This window comes from Rhinolophus sinicus, chromosome 16, assembly GCF_057876585.1.
Source record: "Rhinolophus sinicus isolate RSI-liver-muscle chromosome 16, RSI-T2T, whole genome shotgun sequence".
In the NCBI taxonomy this organism is placed as follows: Eukaryota; Metazoa; Chordata; class Mammalia; order Chiroptera; family Rhinolophidae; genus Rhinolophus; species Rhinolophus sinicus.
This window is the reverse complement of record NC_142516.1, coordinates 7350337-7372520: the sequence shown is the minus strand read 5'-3', so window position 1 is coordinate 7372520 and position 22184 is coordinate 7350337. Positions and strand designations below refer to the sequence as shown.

The following is a 22184-nucleotide window of genomic DNA, read 5'->3' as shown; positions in this document are numbered from 1 at the left end:
TCCTTTTAATGATGATGTGTTTGCTATTGGAGTCATGCTATGTGGTCAAGAGCATGTGCTCAAATTGTTGTGGACCTTAAGATGATTTCATTATATAAATACATCAAATCAACCTCACTGGAAACAGATTGTTTCCAGTTTTCTGCTTATTGATAATTCTATTATGTAGATACAGATTTAGAGAAAGTGATGAGGGAAACGATGGAGGGAGAGGAGAGAGAGGAGAGAGAAGACAGGTGAGATAGAGGAGAGATGAGAGGGATGATGGAGATGAGAAAGATGATAGTGACAAGAGATGAGATAGAAAATAGAGATGGAGGTGATGTGGATAGAGGTGGAAATGGTAGTGATGATGGAAGTGGAGCTAAAGAGAGAGATGGTTATGGACTGAATGGTGTCCCCCTTTTTAGGGGGCCCTAACCCCCAGCACCTTAGAACGTGACTATATTTAGAGGTGGGGCCTTTACATAGGTAATTAAGGTAAAACGAGGTTATGAGGGTGGGTCCTAATCCACCTCATAAGGACTGCTGTCCTTATAAGAAGAGAGTAGGAGACAGACATACATGGAAGGAACACCATGTGAAGATGAAGGAGATGGCCATTTACAAGCCAAGGAGAGGCCTCAGAAACCAACCCACCAACACCGTGTTCTTAGACTTCCAACCTTCCTTCTTCCAACTGTGAGGTCAATTTCTGTTGTTTGAGCCACTCAATCTGGTATTTGTTACACTAGCCCCGGAAAACAGATGCGGAGCTGATGGAGATAAAGAAGATGATGGAGATAATGGAGATGGTTGAGTCGGGGAGAGAGAATTAGAGGTAGACCTGTGCGTGGGCAACCAGAAATTTCTTAGGATAAAACCTTAGAGGCATAATTGCTGGTCAAAGAATGTGTGCATTATCAAGGCTATTGTTCCCTCCTGTTGGACTGCACCCCAGAAAGTTACATACTGGCCGTGTCTGAGACGGGCTTACTCCCCACCGTCTCCAAATCTGTTCTTAGTGAGTCAGCACCAAAGATCAGGGAGCAGGACCTTCAGACAGGTCCAGGCACACATTAGGTGTCTGATGACTGGGACAGCCTTGGCACCTATGCTGCTCACGTCCACTCAGTGTGACTCAATGTGACAGGCCGCCCACTCTGAGCCACCTTTCAGAAGGCTGATCTTGTCCTGAGTAACTTGTTGACATGGAGCCTCATGCAGAGGCTGCTCCTAGCTCCTGCTTGGCCATCCCCAGCCTCTGCAAACAGGAGCTGACAAAGGACCAGAGGGGAGGCAGGAGGATGGATCAGCCCCACCCCACCCCCAGGCTGCAAGGGAGATGGTTAAACTTGTGGGCAAGGAAAACGTTATTGTGGCTTCAACCCTACCTTGGCCTCTGTCCTCTGTAATCTAGGGACCAGGAGCCATGGCAGCATGGTAGGAGCCAGTGAACTTGGCTCAAATTCTGGTTGTACTATTCACTGTCTGCGTGACCTGGCCAAGTCACTTAGCCTCTCTAAGTCTCAGTTTATTCATCTGTAAAATGGGCGCAATGATGCTATCTCCCTCATAGGATTGTTGTGAGGATGAAAGGAGATAATTATGTAAAGCACATACAACCGAGGCTGTCAAGAGTAAGTGTTCAATCGATGTTCGCTGCTGGTGGTGAGGCTGTGGTAGTGAAGGGGAGCTCCATGCAAGGCTGGTGTAAGGCTCAAGAGGTGCCTCTAAAAGGGACATTTGAAGTCTTTACATGTTTTCTCATATCCTGTTTCCTATCCCACTCCCTCAGCAACTATCCACACCACCTTCTGATTGCTACCAGCACCCATTTATAGGTACCAAGGACTGTGAACACACATGCTCTTCAGAGGTTCCCCTTAGACTCCTCTGGGGCACAAGATGCTTCAGGGACCAAGAGCCAACCCCACTGACAGTCCTGTATCTGTCCCAGGAGCCCAGCCCAGCACCATCAGACACAGGGCCATGGAGAAGAGGGGCAGGATAGAACATCCCCAGAAGTCAGGTGCAGCAGAAGCTGAGCTTTACCTAGCCCACAGAAGACTGGTCTTTGCACTGGATAACTAGTGCACTGGATAACTAGGTAGAAATCTGCATTGCCCACCAACATCCCCCCCATCTCCCATTTCCCACCGCCCATCCCCAAAATAACTCCCAGGAGAACCCTGGCTTCTGCAAACCTGAGGCAAGGACTGCGCTACCCAATGGCGACAGGCGGGATTGCATCAGCTGAAGCTTCAAGCACTAGGCCACCTCTCAGTAGCCCAGGGTGTGGTGGCAGTACTAAGTCAGGAAACCCTCGGCTACTGCCTAGTGGCCAATGTGGGATTAGCACCTGCTGGCCTGTGGCTGCGAGCAGAACTGCACCAGCTGGAAGGGGCCACAAGTCAAGGAACGCAGGCAGCTTCTGGAAGCTGGAAAAGGTAAGTAAGTAGATCTCCCCTAGAACCTCCAGAAGGAGTACAAACCTGCCAACACCTGGATTTTAACCCAACAAGATCCCTCTCAGACTTCTGACCTCTAAAGTTGTAAGCCCCAAATTGCAGAAGCCCAAAGTAGAGAAGGGCTTATCTCAAAGGGATCTGTAGGTGTGGCTTGCCTAATGGCGTGACTCCCAGTAAGATTAATAGAGGACCCACAAAGTTAAGAGAATTATATTGGCAAAAACACTACCAGCTGTGACCAAAAAGGACAGAGAGTACAAATGAAGAGAATTTAGGACACCCCTCTCCCCAAATTCATTTCTGCATTTCAGTTAACACATTCCCAGCTTAACGTCAAAATGCCTCTAACTGAATTGGTCATCAGAAAATTCCTTGGGTAGTGAAGAATTTACAACAGGCTTGAGGGGAAATTTCATCTGCGCTCTGAGGAAGCCTGTGGAAATATTCCCTGGTGCAGCAAGGAAGCCTCCAAGGGATAGAATATTCAGGAATCTCCTCTTGCAACAGTGCTGATCAAACACTATTAAAGTGTGTTTCTGCCCATGAAATTACTTACGTTCCCTCCTGCTGATAGATTTTATACTTTGAGAATTCCAGGCCACCAACCCCGTGGTTGCCCTGTGCACACTGAGGGGTCCACGTTTCCTTTACTCATCCCAAACTCTCAGTAGGGCTCGAGAGGATCGTGAAGGTGGCTGGGGGCCTGAACTGAAGGTCCTGGAAGGAGAGAACTCCCGCCTCCCGCAGCTCTGAGAACTTGAACCACTGAAAAGAAATCAGGCGCCCAGTGTAAATCTGTTCCTGCGCTAAAACTACCACTCCCAGGACCCTTCGCGCCCAAGTAGCTTCCTGTCTCAGAGGCCCCTGCCGTTGGGTTCCGGTGGACCTAAAAAGCATGGGCAACAAAGCATGATGGGAAATAGATTCTGGGAGCAAGAACTGGCGGAAGCGTCTCTGAGAAACACAGTCCATGAGGTGTGCGAGTCACAAAGCAGGAACCGAGAGAAAAAAACGCTTTGACCAGGAAGAGAGCCCTGAGATTTCTGGAGAATGGAGTCTGGTGGGACGGGAGGCATGTGCGCATTACCGGAAATGACGCTGTTCAGGCGCGTCCTGTTTGGCGCGGGAGCAGGACCTGGCGTCTGGCAGTATCTTCCACCGCAGTTTCTGAGCTCCGGCCAGTAGAGCGGGCAGCGGCTTTTTCACGTGCTGTTCTGCTTGAGACCCAGGCGTTGGTTGCGCCTCGGGCTCCCTAGCCGAGGCCTGGCTGTGGCTGGGGAGACATTGAAATACCGGCTGGATAGGCCCTATCGGAGCTTCCAGGGCCCAGCACCGCAGGCTTAGACCCGGACTCGCAGGGGAGAGGCTGGAGAAGAGCCCAGTAGTTGGAACAGGCCTGCAGAGCGCGGCTGGAGCTGCAGTGAATCGAGCTGACGCCCAGAGAACTGCTGGAAGGCGGTGGCGCGTGGTGAGACCCAAATGCTGGAGGAAGGAGGTGAGTGGTGGATGGAACGGTTTGCCAGAGAGCTGGCTTCTCGTTCTACTTTGTCCACTAACACTGCTGTATCCCCCTTTCCCCCAGTCCCAGGCAACCACTAATCTACTTTATGTCCCTATGGATTTGCCCATTGTGGGTATTTCATAAAAATAGAATCATACAATGTATGTGTCTGACTTCTTTCACGTAGTATATTTCAAGGTTCATCCATGTTGTAACATGAATGTGCATCACTCCTTTTTATGGCTAAAGAATATTCCATTATATGGATATACCACATTTTACTTATCTGTTCCTCAGTTGTGGACATCTGGGTGGTTTCCAGTTTTGATTATTATGAATAATGCTGTGAACATGGGTGCACAAGTGTTTGTGTGGACATGGCTTCATTTCTCTTGGGTATATGCCTAGGAGAGGAACTGCTGTGTTACGGTAACACTGTTTAACCTTCTGGGGAACTTGGAAACTTTCCCCGCTGTGGCTGCACCATTTTACATTATCAGTAGCAATGTCTAGTGTCCCAATTTTTCTACATCCTCAATACTTGTTTTCCCTTTTTTTATTATTTTATTTTAGTCATCTAGTGTGTGTGAAGTACCTCGTGGTTTCATATGCATTTCTCCAGTGATTAGTGATGTTGAGCATTCATGTACTTATTGGCTATTTGTACATCTTGCTTGGAGAAATATCTATTCAAATCCTTTGAAGTGGGTTGTCTTTTTTTGTTGAGTTGTAAGAATTCTTTATACTGGACCCTTAGAAGATATGATTTGCAGATTCGTTCCCGTTCTGTGGTTATCTTTTCACTTTCTTGATAGTGTCTGTCTTTTGAAGTAGGTTTTGGGGGGGTTTTTGTTGGGGAATATTGGGGAACAGTGTGTTTCTCCAGGACCCATCAGCTCCACATCGTTGTCCTTCAATCTAGTGGAGGGCACAGCTCCAAGTCCAGTCACTTTTTTCAATCTTAGTTGCAGAGGGTGTAACCCACCATCCCATATGGGAATTGAACCGGTAACCTTGTTGGTGAGAGCTCACACTCTAACCAACTGAGCCATCCGGCCTCCCGAAGCACGTTTTTAATTTTGATTGAATCCAGTTTTATTTTTTGTTGTTGTTGCTTGTGTTTTTGGTGTCATAGCTAAGAAGCTATTGCCTAATTAGAGGTCATAAAGATTTATACTTATGTTTTCTTCTAGGAGTTTTAGCTTTTACATTAGGTCTTTGATCCATTTTGAGTTATTTTTTATTAGTGGTGCAAGGTAGGAGTCTAACTTCATTCTTTTTTATGTGGATATCCAATGTCCCAGCACCATTTTTTGAAAAGACTGTTCTTCCATTTAGTTTCTTGGCCTTCTTGAAAATCAGTTGTCCAGTTTTTATTTTCAGTTCTTTTGTGTTGATTTGTATGTTTAATTACTGTTGTTTTGTAACAAGTTTTCATATTGTAAATATGAGTGCTTCAACTTAGTTCTTTTTCCAGATTGACTATTCTGAGTCCCTTGCATTTCCTTGTGAATTTTAGGATTAGTTTATCCATTTCTGTAAAAAAGTCAGCTGGGATTTTGATAGGGTTTGCATTGCTCAACGTTTGGTAACACGTCTTGCACTTCATGTTCAATTATTTTATCTTACAGAATTTTCATTTTTGGATTGTTATTAGCTGGGGTATAGAAATCCACCTGGAGAAATGTCGATTCATATCTTTTGCCCACTAAGTGGGTTGCCTCTTTATCGTATATTCATCTTGTATCCTGCAACCTCACGGAACTTGGTTAAGTGAGTTTTTTTGGGATTCCTTAAGATTTTCTATATACAAAATCATGTATCATGAATAGTTTTAATTCTTCCTTTCCAATCTGGGTACCTTTTTTCCTTGCCTAATTGCCATGACTAGAACTTCCAACATAATACTGAATAGATGTGGCAAGAGCAGACATCGTTATGTCCTGTTTCTGATCTTAGGAGCAAAGCATTAGGCTTTCACCATTATGTATGATGTTAGCCCTGCGCTTTTAGTAGATGCCTTCTCTCAAGTGAAGGGAGTTCCTTTCTGTTCCTAGTTTATTATGTTTTATCATGAAATGGAGTCAGATTTTGTAAGATGGCCTTTTTAGTGTTTACTAAGATGATCATGTGGTTTTTCCTTTTTATTAATATGGTGTATTGATTTTTCCATGTTGAACCAACCTGTGTTCCTGGGATGAATCATTACCCCTTCTTCTGATTAGGCAAAAGTCTGAAATTTGCAGCCACTTAAAGAACTAATAGGTAGTATTTGTAAACTATATACTTACATGCTAGGCATTGTGCCAACTCTGCATTTTCCTTTAATCTTCACAGCAACAACTTTACAAGGGATTATTATCCCCATTTTACAGATGAGAAAAAATGAGACTTAGAGGTTACGTGATTTGCACACTGCAGGTAAGTGGTTGGTGGGCGATACTTGAGTCTGTTAACACCTAATGCCTCCCTATACTGAATTGATGGGATTTCCAAGGTAGGAAGGAGAATGGGAAATTTTACATCCCACTCACTGCAGGTCTGCAAATTCAGCCCCAGTGGCTTGGAACCCAGTGTCCTTTGAACCCTCTTCAGAATGAGAATATTGTGAGCTATATAGACTTTTATGTGTCATTGGTTTCTTTCTTTTCCTCCAGAACCTCCTTCTCCAGACACTACAGTGATCCAAGAGGAGAGCACAAGAGAGGAAGGAATGGTGGCTGGTCTCACAGCTGGGCCCCATGTAAGTTGGAAATTTACTGCAATACAGCCTCTTTTTTAAAAATTCATATTAAGGGTTCTTTGGTTTGATTTTTAATCACAAAAGGAATTCATGTTCATTATAGAAAACCTGAAAAATAAACACACATACAAGAAAATCGCTGTTGATCCCCCAGATAACACTTAATTTTTTTATTTTTTTTTTTTAAGATTTTATTGGGGAAAGGGACTTTATTTGTGAACAGTGTGTGCTTCCAGGACTTTTTCCAAGTGAAGTTGGTGTCCTTTCAATCTTAGTTGTGGAGGGCACAGTTCAGCTCCAGGTCCAGTTGCCGTTGTTAGTTGCCATTGTTAGTTGCAGGGGGCGGAGCCCACCATCCCTTGTGGGAGTCAAACTGGCAACCTTGTGGTTGAGAGGACACACTCCAACCAACTGAGCCATTTGGGAGCTCAGCTCAAGGTGCCATGTTCAATCTTTAGTTGCAGGGGGCTTTAGTTGCTCTATGCCTTTGCTCATGGTGCCGCCCCTGCCGTGGATTTCCTTCTCTCTGTGCTCTTCCATGATTGTCCTCCCCCCCCCCCCCCTTTGCCCCCAGCTCTACCCAGGATTCTTCTATTATCCTATAAAATGGGTTTGTCCATCTCAACGTTATTACAGATGGTTACGTTACGTACCTGGCTCTCCTGCTGTACTACTGTGTGATGTCTGAGTTCGTGGGGATATTTATTCAATGTTCTGAAAACATTCAGCTTTTACCTTTCTTTGCTAATTTGCATCTGATTCCTCATTGTGTAAATGCACATGTTCTAATTTTTTCTATATTGGCTCTTAATTCCCAAACAGCTGTTAGTTTCTGCCCAGTTAATGTTCATGTGTGTGTGTGTACATTTTGTTTATTCGTATGTAAAGTCTACGAGAATTACAAATGTGAAGGCAAGAGAGACTGTTCTATTTGTGTCAGCATCCATAGTGTTAGGCACATAGTAAGTACTTTTCTGGAACTCACCAGAGTCCTGAATCCTTTCAGAGACCCTTTGCAGACCTGTTACCCACCTCGCCCCACGGCGCCAACCTCCCTACCCCCTCTCCGCCTCATTTCCTAAGGTCACTGGGCAAGAAGAAATGTGCTTGTTGTTTCAGGGATCCATGCCCTTCAGCACTGTGACTGTAGCTTTTACCCATGAAGAGTGGAGCTACTCAGGTCCTGCTCTAAGGGACAGGTCCAAGGAGGGGAGACCAGACAAGGCCAGGAACCTGGTCCTATTGGGTAAGGAAACCACTTAACATACAGAATCTGCTCAATTCTGAAAACCTGTGGCTCTTTCCAGTGTTAAGTGATCCCGAATTGCTGACATCCTGAAGGGACAATGTTTAGTCCTCCTCATCCCCTAGGGAAAGGCCCCTGCATTCTTGGTTGGGAAACAGGCATTTTCATTTGCTCCCCAAGGCTGCACCTTACCATTTGCTTATTTCTCAAGAGGGTTGGGGTAACCTTCAGGCCAGTTCCCTCCATATTCAGTAGGGAAAGTTCCCATCTTCCTAAGTAGCTTGCTTTATGGGCTTAGTTTAACTTCTGGCTGACCCCCTGCTAGAGGCTGTTTCTCTAGCTCTTTCCAAAAATGCTTTACCGAGACACTGGCACCACGTCTGTCTTGTTCACTGCTCCATCCCCAGTGCCCGGCACCAAGTGCTCAATAAATATTTGCTTGTTGAATGAAATTCACGACCTAACTGGCCTGTTTCGTTCCCCTGAGTTCTGGGTGGCTCTTTCTCCCTTGACTAGGACTTCCAGTTTCCCAGCCTGGCATGAACTCCCAGTTGGAGCAAAGGGAAGGCCCATGGATGCTGGAGGGAAAGGGCCTAAGGAGTACCTGTCCAGGTAAGTGAGCAAGCTCTAAGCCCGTGAAACTCTTGGAACAAAAGCCTCTTTGAAAACTATTAGTGCATTTGATAAGGGAACAGTGACTGGGGGCACAAAGGTTTGAATGCACATATGGTTGGGGTGGGGGGCGATTTTAGATCAGAGGAATAGGAGAAACCACTGAGGTGGTGACATTGGTGCTGAGACGGTAAGAGAGTGAGCCGGTCATGTGAGTATTTGGGGGCGAAACATTCAGCATATGTTGAGGCTCCGAGTGGGAAATGAGCTTGCTTGGCTTGTATGAAGGCTCTGAAGACCCCAGGACTGAACAGACAGAGAGTGGTAGGTCATGTAGGGCTTTGGAGGCCGTGGTAAGGGATTTAGATTTTGAGCAGGAAGAGACAATTACTTGATTTGTGTCTAAAAAGATAATTCAGCAGATATGTAGAGAACAGATTTTCAGGGTTCAAGAGTAGAAGCAGGGAAATCAGCTAAGAGTCAGTTCAGAAGTTCCAGTGAGAGATGATGGTGGCTGGTAAGAAGGGGGATTCAGGACCTATTTGGGTGTTAAAGCCAATAGGACTTGCTAGTGAATTGGATGTGAGGGCAGGAGGCATTAATGGTTGAAACTGGCCTGAGTATTTGGACAAATGGGAAAACTGACAAAGACACTAGCCTACAAGGGAAAACCAGCAGTTCCGTTTTGGGTATATTCGGTTTGGGATATTATTAGATAGTAAACTCCCTTGACTCAGGAGGTAGGCTGTGAGGTAGGACAATTCATGAACATCGCATGAATTGCTCCTGTCTCCCACTGCTTTTCCTGTCACTTTTCCTCTCCCATTTTTCACTCAGATAGATGGTCAGATACTAGATAGAGATGCTCTCAACCTGAAATGGGGGTGTCTGTGCTTGCGGCAGACTGGGCATTAGAGGTATACATGTGCCCCTTAGAGGGAAATCTGCTTAACGGGAAGCTGTTTTAAGATAATAACAAGCACTCATTTAACACTAGTTCTCACGTACCGTTCTGGGTCCATTATATGCTTTAATTCATTTAAATACAGTAATTCTGCATGAGAGCTACAAATATGAAGATTAAATACAAATATAAAGATTAAACAATTTGCCCAAAGTCACACAGCTAGTAAAAGGTGGAGCCATGATTTGAACACAGACATTCTGGGTCAAGATTCTGTGTGGAAATTCAAATCAAGGATATCTAGAACTAATCCTGCTATTCTCTCCTCTGGGAAATAAGGTCGAAATGGAAAGAATCTCTTCAGGAAAATTGACCATTGTGAAAAGCTCCATAGCCTTCCCTAAACTCCACTCCCTTACCTCCAAACACCTATGTAGGACACAGAGGTGTCTGGGACCTTACGCCTCGTTTACATTTCCAAATATTGTACACTAATTTACATTTTTCAAGTTTCTCTTAAAATGAATGAGGTCCCAAAGAGGGTTCAGAATCAGTCCAAGATAGCAACATAGGGAGACCCTGAACTCACCTCTTCCCACGAACACATCAAATTTATACCAATAGACAAGCAATCCCCCTGCATAACAGAGCTGACTGAACAACTGCACAAGCAACAAGCGAGTGACCACACAGAAATGGGAGACTGAGCCATGACACCGTGGGAACCCCACCCCCGATGCACTGATCTGTGGTAGGGAGGGGTCACTGGAGGGCCTACTTGCAAACTTGACCCTGCTGGGGAAGTGGTTTAAAAGGCACCGGGACTATTCGGGAAGGAAACCCATTTACTAACCCTAGAGCATCTGCCAAATGGGAGGGGAACAGCAGGAAGGGAGTGCATCATTTGTTGCCCCCCTCCTCCCTGGATGGCCTGGATGAGACCATGATCCCAGCTCTCTAGGCAGACCCCAGGCCCAAACCAGCGCTGTGGCTTGTCCCCAGAACTCGTTACAGCTCCTGGCTCCCATACGACACAGCTTACCCGAGTCCCTTCAGCCTGCTACAGCTTCCAGCTGGGATTCCAAGGGGGTCCCAGCACAGCTTACCGCCGGGCCTCCCTGTGGCTCACCCACTACAGCCAAAGCTCTGGGCCCCCGTGTGCTTGCCCCTAGGACTTCACTCGGCCTGAGGCCCCCCAACTACAGCTCCAGCTGGCCTGCCAAAGCAGCCCCACTGGGGCTTGATCCTGGGGCTCCCAAACCTGCGCCAACTGCAGCCCTACCAAGTCTGCGAAGGTGCCCAAGCGAGGCTTGCATGGGACTCCAGGGCCCATGCCTGCCCCAGCTTCCACCGGCCTAAGGTGGCCCCTGTATGCCTTACCCCCTGCCCCCCATCCAGCTCCAGCTCGCCTGCCAAACACACCGCACACCATCTACACCAAGGGAAGCGCCAACACGAGGCCACTCCTTCAAGACAGATTGCCGTTTTGCCTAATTCATAGAAACAACCCGCCAAAATGAGACGATATATTCCAAATGAAACAACAAAACAAAAATCCCAGGAAAAGAACTGAATGAGACAGAGACAAGCAATCTACCAAACAGACCATTCAAAACACTGGTTATAAGGCTGCTCAATGAACTTTGGAGAATAGATGAACTGAGAACTTCACAGAAAGAAAGTATTAAAAACCAATCAAACTGAGTAACTGAAAAATATACTAGAGGGAATCAACAGATTTGCTGATGCAGGAGTCAGCAAGCTAGAAGACAAGTTAACAGAAATCAACCAATCGGAGCAAAAAAATAACAAAGAATTATAAAAATGAGGGTAGATTTGGAGACCTTGGGCAACATCAAGTATACTAACGTTTGAATCATAGGGGTCCCAGAAGAGACAAAGACAGGAAACCTATTTAAAGAAATAATGACTGAAAACTTCCCCAACCTGGCGAAGGAAACAGACATCCAAGACCAGAAAGCACAGAATCCCAAACAAGAGGAACCCAAATAGGCCCACATCAAGGCACACCATAATTAAAATGCCGAAAGTTAGAATCTTAAAAGCAAGAGAAAAGCGGCTAGTTACACACAAAGGATCCCCCATAAGACTTATCAGCTGGTTTTGCAGGGCAGAAGGGAATGGTATGATTTATTCCAAATGATGAAAGGGGGAAAAAGCTATAACCAAGAATACCCAGCAAGTTTATCATTCAGAATTGAAGGATAAAGTTTCCCAGATAAGCAAAAGTTAAATCAGCATTGGGGAAAAAAAAGTTAAACTGACTTTAAGTGGGCAAGAAAAGGCCAAAACTAAATATAAGAAAATGGAAAGAGTGACAGCATCATAGCAGGGTGAGAAGATTCCTTTTGTATCTCCCCTTAAATTTACAAGTTGACATCTGTAATCCAACAGATTCCCGAGGTCCAAGCATCAGTACATTTGAAGGCAGGTGTATTGGAACGCATAGGGGAGGTGTCCACAGATGCTGCAGCCCCACCTAACAGCAGGGGAGGAGTTGGGGTATACCCCCCACACTGTGGCCCAGAAGGTAAGGGCAGAAGCAGCGTTGGTGCCAAAGAATCGGGCTACCCTCCACCCCTGCCCCCCGCCATTGCAGCATAGCCTGGCAGCAGCAGAGATGCTTGGAACATCACAATGGTGCTATTGGTCTTTAGAAACAGAAGGCAGCACAGTAGGCTTGTGACCCTGGCTCCCTGCCACCATGGTGGTTCTGCCAAGACTCAGGGTACCCAGACACAGCTGGTACATCCACCATGACTTCCAAGGCAGGCGCAAGGAGTGCAGGTAAGAAGAAACAAAGACCTAATTATCAACCTCTGAATTATGAAGATCAAAACGGTATCTAAACACGAGCCCCCTATCTCAAACGCACAGGCAGAACAATCCAAGTACCACGAACAACCAAGGTAACATGGTAATTTGCACATGTCCAGACCCAATCTCAGAGTCACAGAAGATGGATTTTCAAGATTTGTCATGAAGAAACTCAGTGATACAAAGAAACTCAGAGAGGCAGTTCATTGAGCTCAGAATAAAATTTATGAACAGAGAGTACCAAAGAGATTGAAACTAGAATCAAATTCTGAAGCTGAAGAACTCAGTAAATGAGTATATTAAAAAGCACTGGACATATAGCAGACCAGATGGGAGACAGAATTCGCAGGCCTGAAGATAGAAATCTAGACATGATTCAAACTGAAGAGAGAACTAGTTTTTAAAAAATGAACTAACTCCACTACAAGGACCATCTGACTCCATCAGAAAGAGCAACGTAAGGATAATGGGTGTCTCAGAAGACGGAGAAGGGAACCGAGAGCCTATTCAAAGAAATAATTGATGAGAACTCCCTAAACCTAGGGAAGGAATCAGACAGTTGAGCACAGGAACCATGTAATTATCTCAACGCCAAAAGACCTCCAAAACATTAAAACTATCAAAAGTTTAATGATAAAGAATTCTCAAGGCAGTCGGGAAAAACTGTAACCTACAAAAGAAAACCCATCAGATTATTGTCAGATTCTCAGTAGTAACCATATAGGGCAGGAGAGGGTAGAATGATATACTCAATTTTCAAAGAAACCACCAACTGAAAATATATCCAGTAAAGTTGTCCATGAATAGATCAATGGGTGAAGATGTAGTACATATGGAATATTACCCATCAAAAATGATATCTTGCCACTTGCAACATGGGTGGACCTAGAGAATATTAAGTGCAGTAAGCCCAACAGAGGAAGACAGATACCATTTGATTTCACTCATGTGGAGTCTATAAACAAAAACAAGCTCATAGGTACAAAGAACAAATTGATGGATCCTGGAGGGAAGAAAAGTGGGGGCTTTGGACAGAAGGTAAGGGGACTAAGTACAACCATATTGTTTTCCAGAAAGGTTCCAATTTATGCAGCTGTACCAGTGTATGCTCTCGCCAACTCTAGAATGAACCATTTAAAAATCTTGTTAAGTGAAAATTCATGTTGCTGACGTCCTTCACCATCAGCTTTTTAAAGTGAATTATTTAAACCTGGTAGCTAGATTGCCCAAAACCAGAGAATTTTGCAACTAAGACAGCTTGAGACTACAGTAGTACTTGGCCAAAAGCGAGAGATAAATATCAGGAAGAAATAAAAGGAGTATTGCATCTGAGGCCGAGGATTAGGGTAAATTTCATCCCTTCCCAGTTTAGAAAAGGGGCCTAAAGGGTGCTGTCTCTGAAAAGCCACCTTGGTCGTTATTCATGGTTTAAAACAGAAACGTAAGTTATGTTCTGGGTGAAAGGAAGTGTAGTAGTGAACTGTCTGCACGAGCTCAGCTCAGCTCCGTCAGCCTTTTGTTTTTCAGTAGTATCTTCTCTTCCAAAAGAATTTAATTGCCTCTCAATTTTTTTCAGACTGGAAGATTGTATCTAAATCACCAGAGCAAGACATTTCTGAAGACTCATTCCAAGACAGAAGTGTAGAGATGCCGCCTGGAGAGTCAGATCACAGGAACAGTGAACTGATGAAAAGCTTCAACCTGAGACCAGTCCTCTCTCCCCAACAGAGAGTTCCCATGGAAGTGAGACCCCCTAAAGGTGAAACGCAAACAAAGAGCTTCAGGAAGACTTCAAGTATCATTAAGTCTCACAGAGTGAAACCGTACGCATGTAATGAATGTGGCAAAGCCTTCAGTTACTGTTCTTCCCTTTCCCAGCATCAGAAGAGCCACACGGGGGAGAAGCCCTATGAGTGCAGCGAGTGCGGGAAGGCCTTCAGCCAGAGCTCCTCGCTTATCCAGCACCAGAGGATTCACACCGGAGAGAAACCTTACAAATGCAGCGAATGTGGAAGAGCCTTCAGCCAGAACGCAAACCTCACAAAACACCAGCGAACTCACACTGGAGAGAAGCCCTACAAGTGTACCGAGTGTGAGAAAGCCTTCAGTGACTGCTCAGCCCTGGTCCAGCACCAGAGAATCCACACTGGAGAGAAGCCCTACGAATGCAGTGACTGCGGGAAGACCTTCCGGCACAGCGCCAACCTCACCAACCACCAGCGGACTCACACGGGGGAGAAGCCCTACAAGTGCAGCGAGTGCGGGAAGGCCTTCAGTTACTGCGCAGCGTTTATTCAGCACCAGAGGATCCACACAGGGGAGAAACCCTACAAATGTAAGGTATGCGGGAAGGCCTTCAGCCAGAGCGCCAACCTCACCAACCACCAGCGGACTCACACAGGAGAGAAGCCCTACAAGTGCCGCGAGTGCGGGAAGGCCTTCAGTCAAAGCACAAATCTCATCATCCACCAAAAGACCCACACTGGGGAGAAGCCATATAAATGTAATGAATGTGGGAAATTCTTCAGTGAGAGCTCAGCGCTTATTCGACATCACATAATTCACACTGGAGAAAAACCCTACGAGTGCAATGAGTGTGGAAAAGCATTTAACCAGAGTTCATCCCTGAGTCAGCATCAGAGAATTCACACTGGTGTGAAACCCTACCAGTGCAGCCAGTGTGGGAAGGCCTTCAGGTGTAGCTCAGCTTTCATCAGACATCAGAGACTCCATGCTGGAGAGGAACTGGGAACATGACCAACATAGATGGGACCCGACAGGTAAATGCAGATACTTTGAATGCATCTGGAGACGTCTAACTTCGGAGCCCAGAGCCACGTGCAAAAAGCACCTTTAATAAAGTCAGAATTTTACATGTGGAAGGTCTCCATTCTTCCTCCTTAACATCTTCCACAAGCTTCAACAGCCCCGCTCCTATTCGTCTACTTTAGTTACCTTTCTTCAGTGGGCCACAGTGCTTTGTATAGCAGGCACTCCCGAAACCTTGCTCTCTAAGTGGTCAATGAAAACCAACTTGGTGCCTACTTAAAGGCTAGGTGTTTTGGGTTCTGTTCTCTTTCCTTTAATGAGGGCTGTTGCTAAAGAACCAAGAACATTGGCTAGGAAGGAGCCTTTCTCTATAACGGGGCCACTAAGGTATCTGATTTGGGGGAGTAAATACAAGGAAGGGCTTCTAGGGCCAACCATTAAATGCTGTAGTCCCATTGGGGGTTGGGAAGGGATTCACTCCCTAATGCTAACGACATGAAAACATAAACACAGATGCAACTCAGGAAGCACTGCCATGCCCAATGTCTAGTGCTTGTCACTGCTGTAAAGAAACCAGTCTTGGAAGGACAGTGAAGTTGAAGGTGTCAAAAGCTACTGAAATCTCTCCAGAAGGCACTTCCCCTTTCTGTGGAGACTAAGAAGGGACCACCTGATGACAGCCGTGCTTTCCCTGACTCAGGCAGGTGGCCTGTCTTCACTTCTTTCCCCTCATTGGAGAACGTTGTTTCCTTAGAGCAAGATTTTCCCCTTGGCCTGTTTCCGTTTTCCTTTGCACTGAACTGAGTCCCACCCCTGACATTTATACCGACCTCACAGCCAACTGGTGTGACCTCATCTCAGCACTTCTAAGTCCTGTGTGCTTCCCTGACTTGGGGTTAGATAGGCATTTGACTTCCCTTTACTATCTTCTACTACTTGTGTCCTGAACTATCCTCACGCCAGGCCTCCAGCCTTAACTCCTTGGGTGGCTCGGCACGTCCTGGAATGCTTCTCCTTCCCTCACTCAGCGTTCTCAGGTCATCCTTTCCACTGAAGGGTAGTGTGTTACTCCAACCCGGATTCCACCTGGGGTGATTAAAAACCACCTACTCAAGAGCCTGCTGACAAAATTCATGGGAGAGCAAAGAAATGGCTAATGGCGGGGAAATGAGGTTCTTGGGTTAATCACTCCCAACTGCCTTTAGGGTAGTGACCAGATGTCCCTTCCAGCTACTATGGCCTGTCCCAGTCAGTGCCCAGGTGTCCATTCACATGTCTAATAAAGTGAGAGTGACAAGCTCAAACTGATTCAAAAAGAACAAAACTAAGGGGGAGTTGAGGACTTAGGAAAGATAAAGGAAGACCCATTAGAAGATAGTGTTACTGGTTTAAACAGCTTCAGAGAACCGTCAGGCTAGGAACTGCAGCTGACTTCAGCAATAAACGTCACCCTCACTTTCACATGAACCTCAGCTGTGCACTGTAATGAGTATCAAAGCCTTGAATTACAGGCCCTGGGGCCACCCACTAATGATTAAATTAGTCTGAGGTGAGTTTATGCTGACCTACACGTTTTCCTTCTGGCCAAGAATTATTTCTTATGAAAAGCTCCACGAATGTCTACAAAAAGCACTGAGACCTCCTTTCTAGGTGTCTTTCCCACGCTAGTCCCATACAGGGCAGAAGTCTGTCACCCACAGGAGCTTATTGCCCAGATGGCTACTTCACAGGTTCTGCCACCTTGGCCCCAATCATCCGACCACAAGGGAGCTAGGTGCCCCAGGGAGGACACTACAACAAAAAGTCCACTGGTTGCCAAATGATCTTTAATTGAAATATTTTCCTTTGTAGTTCTTAACTCTGTGGGAAAGAAAAAAGAAATCCTATCAGTGATAGGACAGCAAAAAAAAAATCTTATCTCTCAACCCCACTACTGACCATTTCTAGAACTTTCCAGTTTATCTCCATGACTACATTAGCTCCTCTCCAGCTTTCACCCCGATTTTAAGCAAATGAAACTAATGCAAGTCACTCACGGTGGGGCATTCCACGGCACCACTGTTGATGTCATCTATGATGTCATGAGGGTGACGACCATCGACATTGCAGCCCACAGACTGGGCCGTCCCCAAGATCTCTTTAATGGTTCCTGTAATTCAGAAAAGGTGGCATCAGAGGGGGCTGTCGGCCCCTCACAATCCTCAGATACCACTGGGGAAATACTTTGAGTTTCACAGCAGAGAGGAGGAACTATTTTATAAAATACCAGGAATCTCCCTGCTCCTCTAACCCCAAATTCGGAGTTCCATTTATTAGGTTGGTACAAAAGTAACTGCAGTCTAAAAGATTAAAAATAATTGCAAAAATCACAATTACTTTCGCACCAGCCTAATTACATAAGCCCTGAATGCAGTGTTTCCATGGGACCCTTGATACCCAGATTAAACACACCCAGCCCAAAATCTTCAACATGATTAAGCCATTCTTTCAAACCCAGGGGACACTGCACCCCAAATTTAGGGTCTTACAGAATAAAACCCACTTTAAGTGGGAAAATGCTACCACTCAGTGAATATACCGCCATCACGATGAAGGTGGTTCCACACTGTCCTTCTCTTACCAGAGAGTTCTCTAGCTAAAGATCGGTGCCGCATCTGCCGGGCAATGTTGACGATCTCGTCAAAAGTGATATTCCCACTGTGCTTAACTGCAGAGAAGAAAAAACAGCAAAGACTATGTCACAACCCAAGGCCAGAGCAGACCACACGTCCTCCCTCAGCCATTTCCAGGCTGTTCCCACGCTTTCGGCACAGAGTCATCCACATGAAGAACAACCCTGTTTCCTAAGCTGGGGTTTACTATCAGCTCACCACTGGAATGCACCAGCCAACAGAACTGGTCGGGTGCAGTGGCGGGTGGCTGGGCTCAGGGCAAAAGCAAGTCTTTGCTAATCCTATGTGGAAGAGACTTTAGAGATGAGAAGACAAACTTGAGTTATTGGGGCTGGTTAAGCTGTTTAGTGTGACATCCAGCTCAGAAGTGCTCTCTCCTAATTAGTGGTCATCATTCTCAGTGGCTTCACCCTGCCCATGTCCCTCCTGCACGGCACTTCTTGGTAGAGCCTGGCTATAACAGTCTAACATCAAATCCCCATGCTATCCCAAGGTTTCATTAAAAAGAAAACATGCAGCTATGTATTAAGCACTATGTAGACACCACCACTCACAAACCCTGTATCAGGGAAAAAGCCACTCACTGTTTTTTTGCTTCTTTCTGTCTCTTGGTGGTTCTTTGAGGGCTTTGATGATCAGGGCAGAGGCAGAAGGTACCACCTCAATCTGCAAGAGATTCTCAATGTGAATAAACCCTGCCCCTCTCTCCAATGAAAACAATATGCCACGCAACTTGGTTCTTAGAGACCATGGACCACACTGGATTTGATGCTCATTCTCAAATAATTTTCATCATCTGAAACATGTCCTAGCCTAGGAGACATTAAGTGACATGCCCAATGTCACACGAGTGACAAGAGTTAATATTTGAGCCCATGTCTTTAACCGTGGTCCATGCTCTTGAAAAAGCCTTCCCCACAGAGAAACTGCTCTCAACCACTGGTGGCAGGTAGCCATGTCAGCAAAAACCTTCCACCCAGGAATCCCAGGGGTTGCTACTACCTCTGCCCTCCCTCAAACCAAGCACCTGGGCCTGTCTGTTCTGAATGGTCAGTTTCACTGTGATCCTCAGACCCTTCCAATCACCGGTTGCTTTAGCGATGTCATCACCAACCTTTTTTGGAGACTGTAGAAATAAAAGTACGTCATCATATTGTGCCCAAAGTTTAAGCAGTCTGAAAACCTGCCGGTCTTCCTTACTTGACAAATCCTCCTTATCAAGCACACAGGAAACTGTCTGAAGCACACAACTGTACCTACCCAATCAAGACTATCACTCCAGTATATATAAATTGGGAAAATGAGGCTAGAGGTGAAGTTTGTTCAGAGCTGTAAGATGCAGACCTAGGGCCATAATGGGACCAAGTCCATTTCCTACCTACCCTCTCATAAGGACCCATGTGGTAATGTAGGAACTTTCAACTCGGGTTACACTTCCATCACCTGGGAAGCTTTAAAGGTATCAGTGTCCGGTGCCAGACTAGCTACTGGGATGTGACCTGGGCACATGCTCCTTCAGAATTTCCTAGTGACCACTAGCCTAAACAAGTGTCACCAGTGAATGCCAACTGAGCTAAGGGCCAAGGAAGAATACTAAGACTGCTTAAACAAAACCAAGTTTCAGAGCACTTGCACCACTATGCAGGAATAAAGGCCTAATGATATTTAGGGAACTGCAAATTCAGTAAAACGGAGAAGCAGGTAAATGAAGCTGGTCATAGGTAAAGCTAGTCATATTAACCAGTAGGTTTATTGTAGAGAAAAAAATCTTCCAACAGCGATACGCCCAATCCCTGACCCTATTTCCCCGAAAATAAGACCTAGCCAGACAATCAGCTCTAATGTGTCTTTTGGAGCAAAAATTAATATAAAACCTGGTATTATATAAGACCCAGTATTATATTAATTATATTATAGAAGACCCAGTCTTATACTATAGAAAAATAAGACAGGGCTTACATTAATTTTCGCTCCAAAAGACGCATTAGAGCTGATTGTCCGGCTAGGTCTTATTTTTGGGGCAACACGGGAGGAAACAGGATGTCACTAAGCCCATCGACTTCAAGTCCCTCACACTTGACCTCTCCCAGCCCATCTCACCGGTACACTAACAGCAATGGTCGAGACATTGGAAAGTAAGTTACTGCTTCCCGGAACCGGGTTTGATTTTCGTATATAACCTTTCTGCCGCCCCCAGTGCCAATTCAGTGCCTCAGGTCTAATCGGGGACAGATAGCCCGTGTTTGCACAAGCCACCACAGAACTCTTCTCATACAAGAAAAGTCCTCTACGAGAATGACTTACCAGACCCAGGGGGCCGATCTTGGGGGCCAGGGCAGATGTGGCACCCACTTCCCCACCGGTGCACCTCAGGTATACTGGGAGAAAAAAAGAGCAATGCCTCTGTAGAAGGAGCCGCCGAAGCACAGCCCTCTCTCCGCATCTTTTCGGGGCTGGCCACACCACCTGTTTTGACGCTTCTCAAAACGGCACCTCGAGCCTCAGCGCGGAGCGAGGCAGGCCACCCCCTTCCCGCAGCCACCTCCTGCTTAGGCGTGGACAGCTCCAAACGCCACGCGGTAGAGGCCTTCGGTTCAGCCAAGGCTGCCGAGGCCCACACCGGCCGGCGCGGATGCATCCAAACCGCCAGCCAACCCAGCCTAGCGGGGGAAGCGCCCGGAGACAAGCCTTACCCTAAGGCGTGCGGGCGTCCGGTCCTCCCTCCCCTTTAGCACGTGGGGAAGCTGAGTCCCAGGAGTGAGACTCGGTCAGGACTTCACAGCGCCCTGACGCCAGCACCCGAAAGGCCTCTGCCGCTTTCAAGGCAGACGTGGGAAAGGCAACTGCGGAGGGGCCGCAGGCCCGAGGGGCGGCGGAGAGAAAGAAGGGACGCTCCATCCCGCAGCCCCGGCCACATCTAATACACGCACCGACTTTGACCTCGTTGGGGTCGAACTTAGGCGGCATGATGGAGGCGACTGGTGTCGGATGAACCCGGATTCGGGACGACCGAAGAAAGTTGCACCGCTGCCTCCTCCACGCCGAAAGCCGAAAGACCGGAAGACCCTCGACTACGCCGGATATAGGCTGGAAAGCGCGGCTGTCGCGAGAACCACCGGCTCCGCCCAGCCTCCCAGCGACGCCTTTGTCGCCATGTTGCTTGTGGGCAGGCGCCAGAGGCTGACCGGTGGAGAACCTGGCACCGCGGTGAGCTGGGGCTAGGGGCGAGGAAGGGAGTTCAGGGCTGTTTGCCCAGGGGAGGCAGACAAGAGAGGGCTGCTCCCAAGATCCCGGGCCTCGCTGTTCCCCATTCTCCCTTATCGTGAGGGTCACCCATGGTCCCTGTCACCTAATCCCAGAGCCCCGCCCCTCCCCTGAGAGGACCGCACCCTCATTCCGAGACCCCAGAGCCACAGCGACCCTTATCCCTTTTAACTCCCTCGTGATGTGTGCCTTTTAGTCATCAAAACTATTTGTTCCGGTCCAAATCCGTTCTAACTCTGAATTCTAAGATTCTGCGGTTCTCAGAGTCTCAGACTTCGTCATCCTGGTCTGCATGACTTTCTGTGATTCTGAGTTTCGGTCCCCAGCTCCTGCGTTTGGAGGACACCAGTCTCTGGATCCAAGGGAGCTCGCGCCAGGTGGTCTGCGACTGGCGTCCACGACCAAGCCCTACGAGTGATCGGCCTGCCTTCAGGGTCACCAGAGGGAACGATCGTCAGGGACTGTCCAGACACAAAGCCAGGTCAGGCTGGCCCTCCCCGCTCCAGCCAGAGGAAGAAGGGTGTGGTTCTCCCCATCTCTGCTGGATGTTGGGGGATGGGGTGAATGAGGGATGGACATGGGACCAGGTTGGGAAGAGCTGATCCGGGAGACTTGAGGGAGGTATGATCGCTGGGGAGGAGATGGAAGGAGCTGGACTTCGGGGAGGGGGGGAGGGAGGGTTAGTCCTTGGGGAGCAGAAGATGAAGAGCTGGTGATGGGGTAGGATGGGGACGGCTGCTTTTAGACTACTCCCCATCCTTGCAGGCTGGTGGGGTGACAAGTGCCAGCTCCGCAGTCTTGGCAGCTCCCCAGACAGCTCATGCCCCTGTGGGCGGAGACCTGTGATCTCTACCCCGCCCCCTGAGGACTGTGCGTGTGTCTTCTTCAACTGTATCGCCTTCCTAGCCCTCTGCTCCCTAGTCCTTAACTGTAGTGGGCCCTGAGTAACTGTTTGTTAGACGTGTGGCTCACATTTATTGAGCACTCATTATGTTCCAAGTACTGAGCTATACAGGCTTTACATACACGACATCACTGGATCTTCATAGAATCAGGTGCTGGTAACATTATTTTACCAATGAGAAAACGGAGGCTCAGAGAGGTGAACCAAGGTGACATGGTTGGCAGGTGGCAGATCTCGGATTCAATCACAGTTGTATTTCACCCCCAAGCCTGTGCTGTTCA

The 22184-nt window shown here is 47.0% G+C and overlaps 3 protein-coding genes and 1 non-coding gene across 9 annotated transcripts in view; 2 read left to right on the top strand and 2 right to left on the bottom strand.

Moving 5' to 3' along the window:
• Positions 1-1424: 1424 nt before the first annotated feature.
• ZNF79 (zinc finger protein 79) lies at positions 1425-15176 on the top strand. Of its 4 annotated transcripts, XM_088793590.1 has the most exons (7): positions 2254-3945; positions 5583-5724; positions 6289-6372; positions 6609-6694; positions 7814-7940; positions 8457-8552; positions 13871-15176. In XM_088793590.1, exons 4-7 carry the CDS (start codon positions 6665-6667, stop codon positions 15049-15051), a joined length of 1434 nt encoding a protein of 477 aa, XP_088649716.1. In that variant the 5' UTR covers positions 2254-3945; positions 5583-5724; positions 6289-6372; positions 6609-6664; the 3' UTR covers positions 15052-15176. The 4 variants fall into 4 exon arrangements, with proteins under 4 accessions (XP_019584179.3, XP_019584182.3, XP_088649716.1 ...); XM_019728623.3 differs by lacking the exon at positions 5583-5724 and having other exon boundaries at positions 2253-3945; positions 6327-6372; XM_088793589.1 differs by lacking the exon at positions 5583-5724.
• Positions 15177-16867: 1691 nt separating this feature from the next.
• On the bottom strand, positions 16868-20824 carry RPL12 (ribosomal protein L12). Its single transcript, XM_019728627.3, has 7 exons — positions 20666-20824; positions 20040-20113; positions 18763-18861; positions 18320-18401; positions 17684-17770; positions 17100-17212; positions 16868-16923 (listed from the first exon to the last, which is right to left on the bottom strand). The coding sequence occupies exons 1-7, from the start codon at positions 20700-20702 to the stop codon at positions 16918-16920; spliced, it is 498 nt and encodes a 165-aa protein (XP_019584186.1). The 5' UTR covers positions 20703-20824; the 3' UTR covers positions 16868-16917.
• On the bottom strand, positions 17852-17979 carry LOC141571418 (small nucleolar RNA SNORA65). The gene has a single exon (XR_012496161.1). It is a non-coding gene; the product is annotated as a small nucleolar RNA SNORA65 (small nucleolar RNA).
• LRSAM1 (leucine rich repeat and sterile alpha motif containing 1) overlaps positions 20802-22184 on the top strand; it is a 36617-nt gene continuing 35234 nt past the window's right edge. For all 3 annotated transcript variants that reach the window (XM_019728618.3, XM_019728619.3, XM_019728617.3), the window contains exons 1-2: positions 20802-20942; positions 21326-21480. The gene's annotated coding sequence lies outside the window, so the exon portion shown is untranslated. The remainder of the gene's footprint in view (positions 20943-21325; positions 21481-22184) is intronic.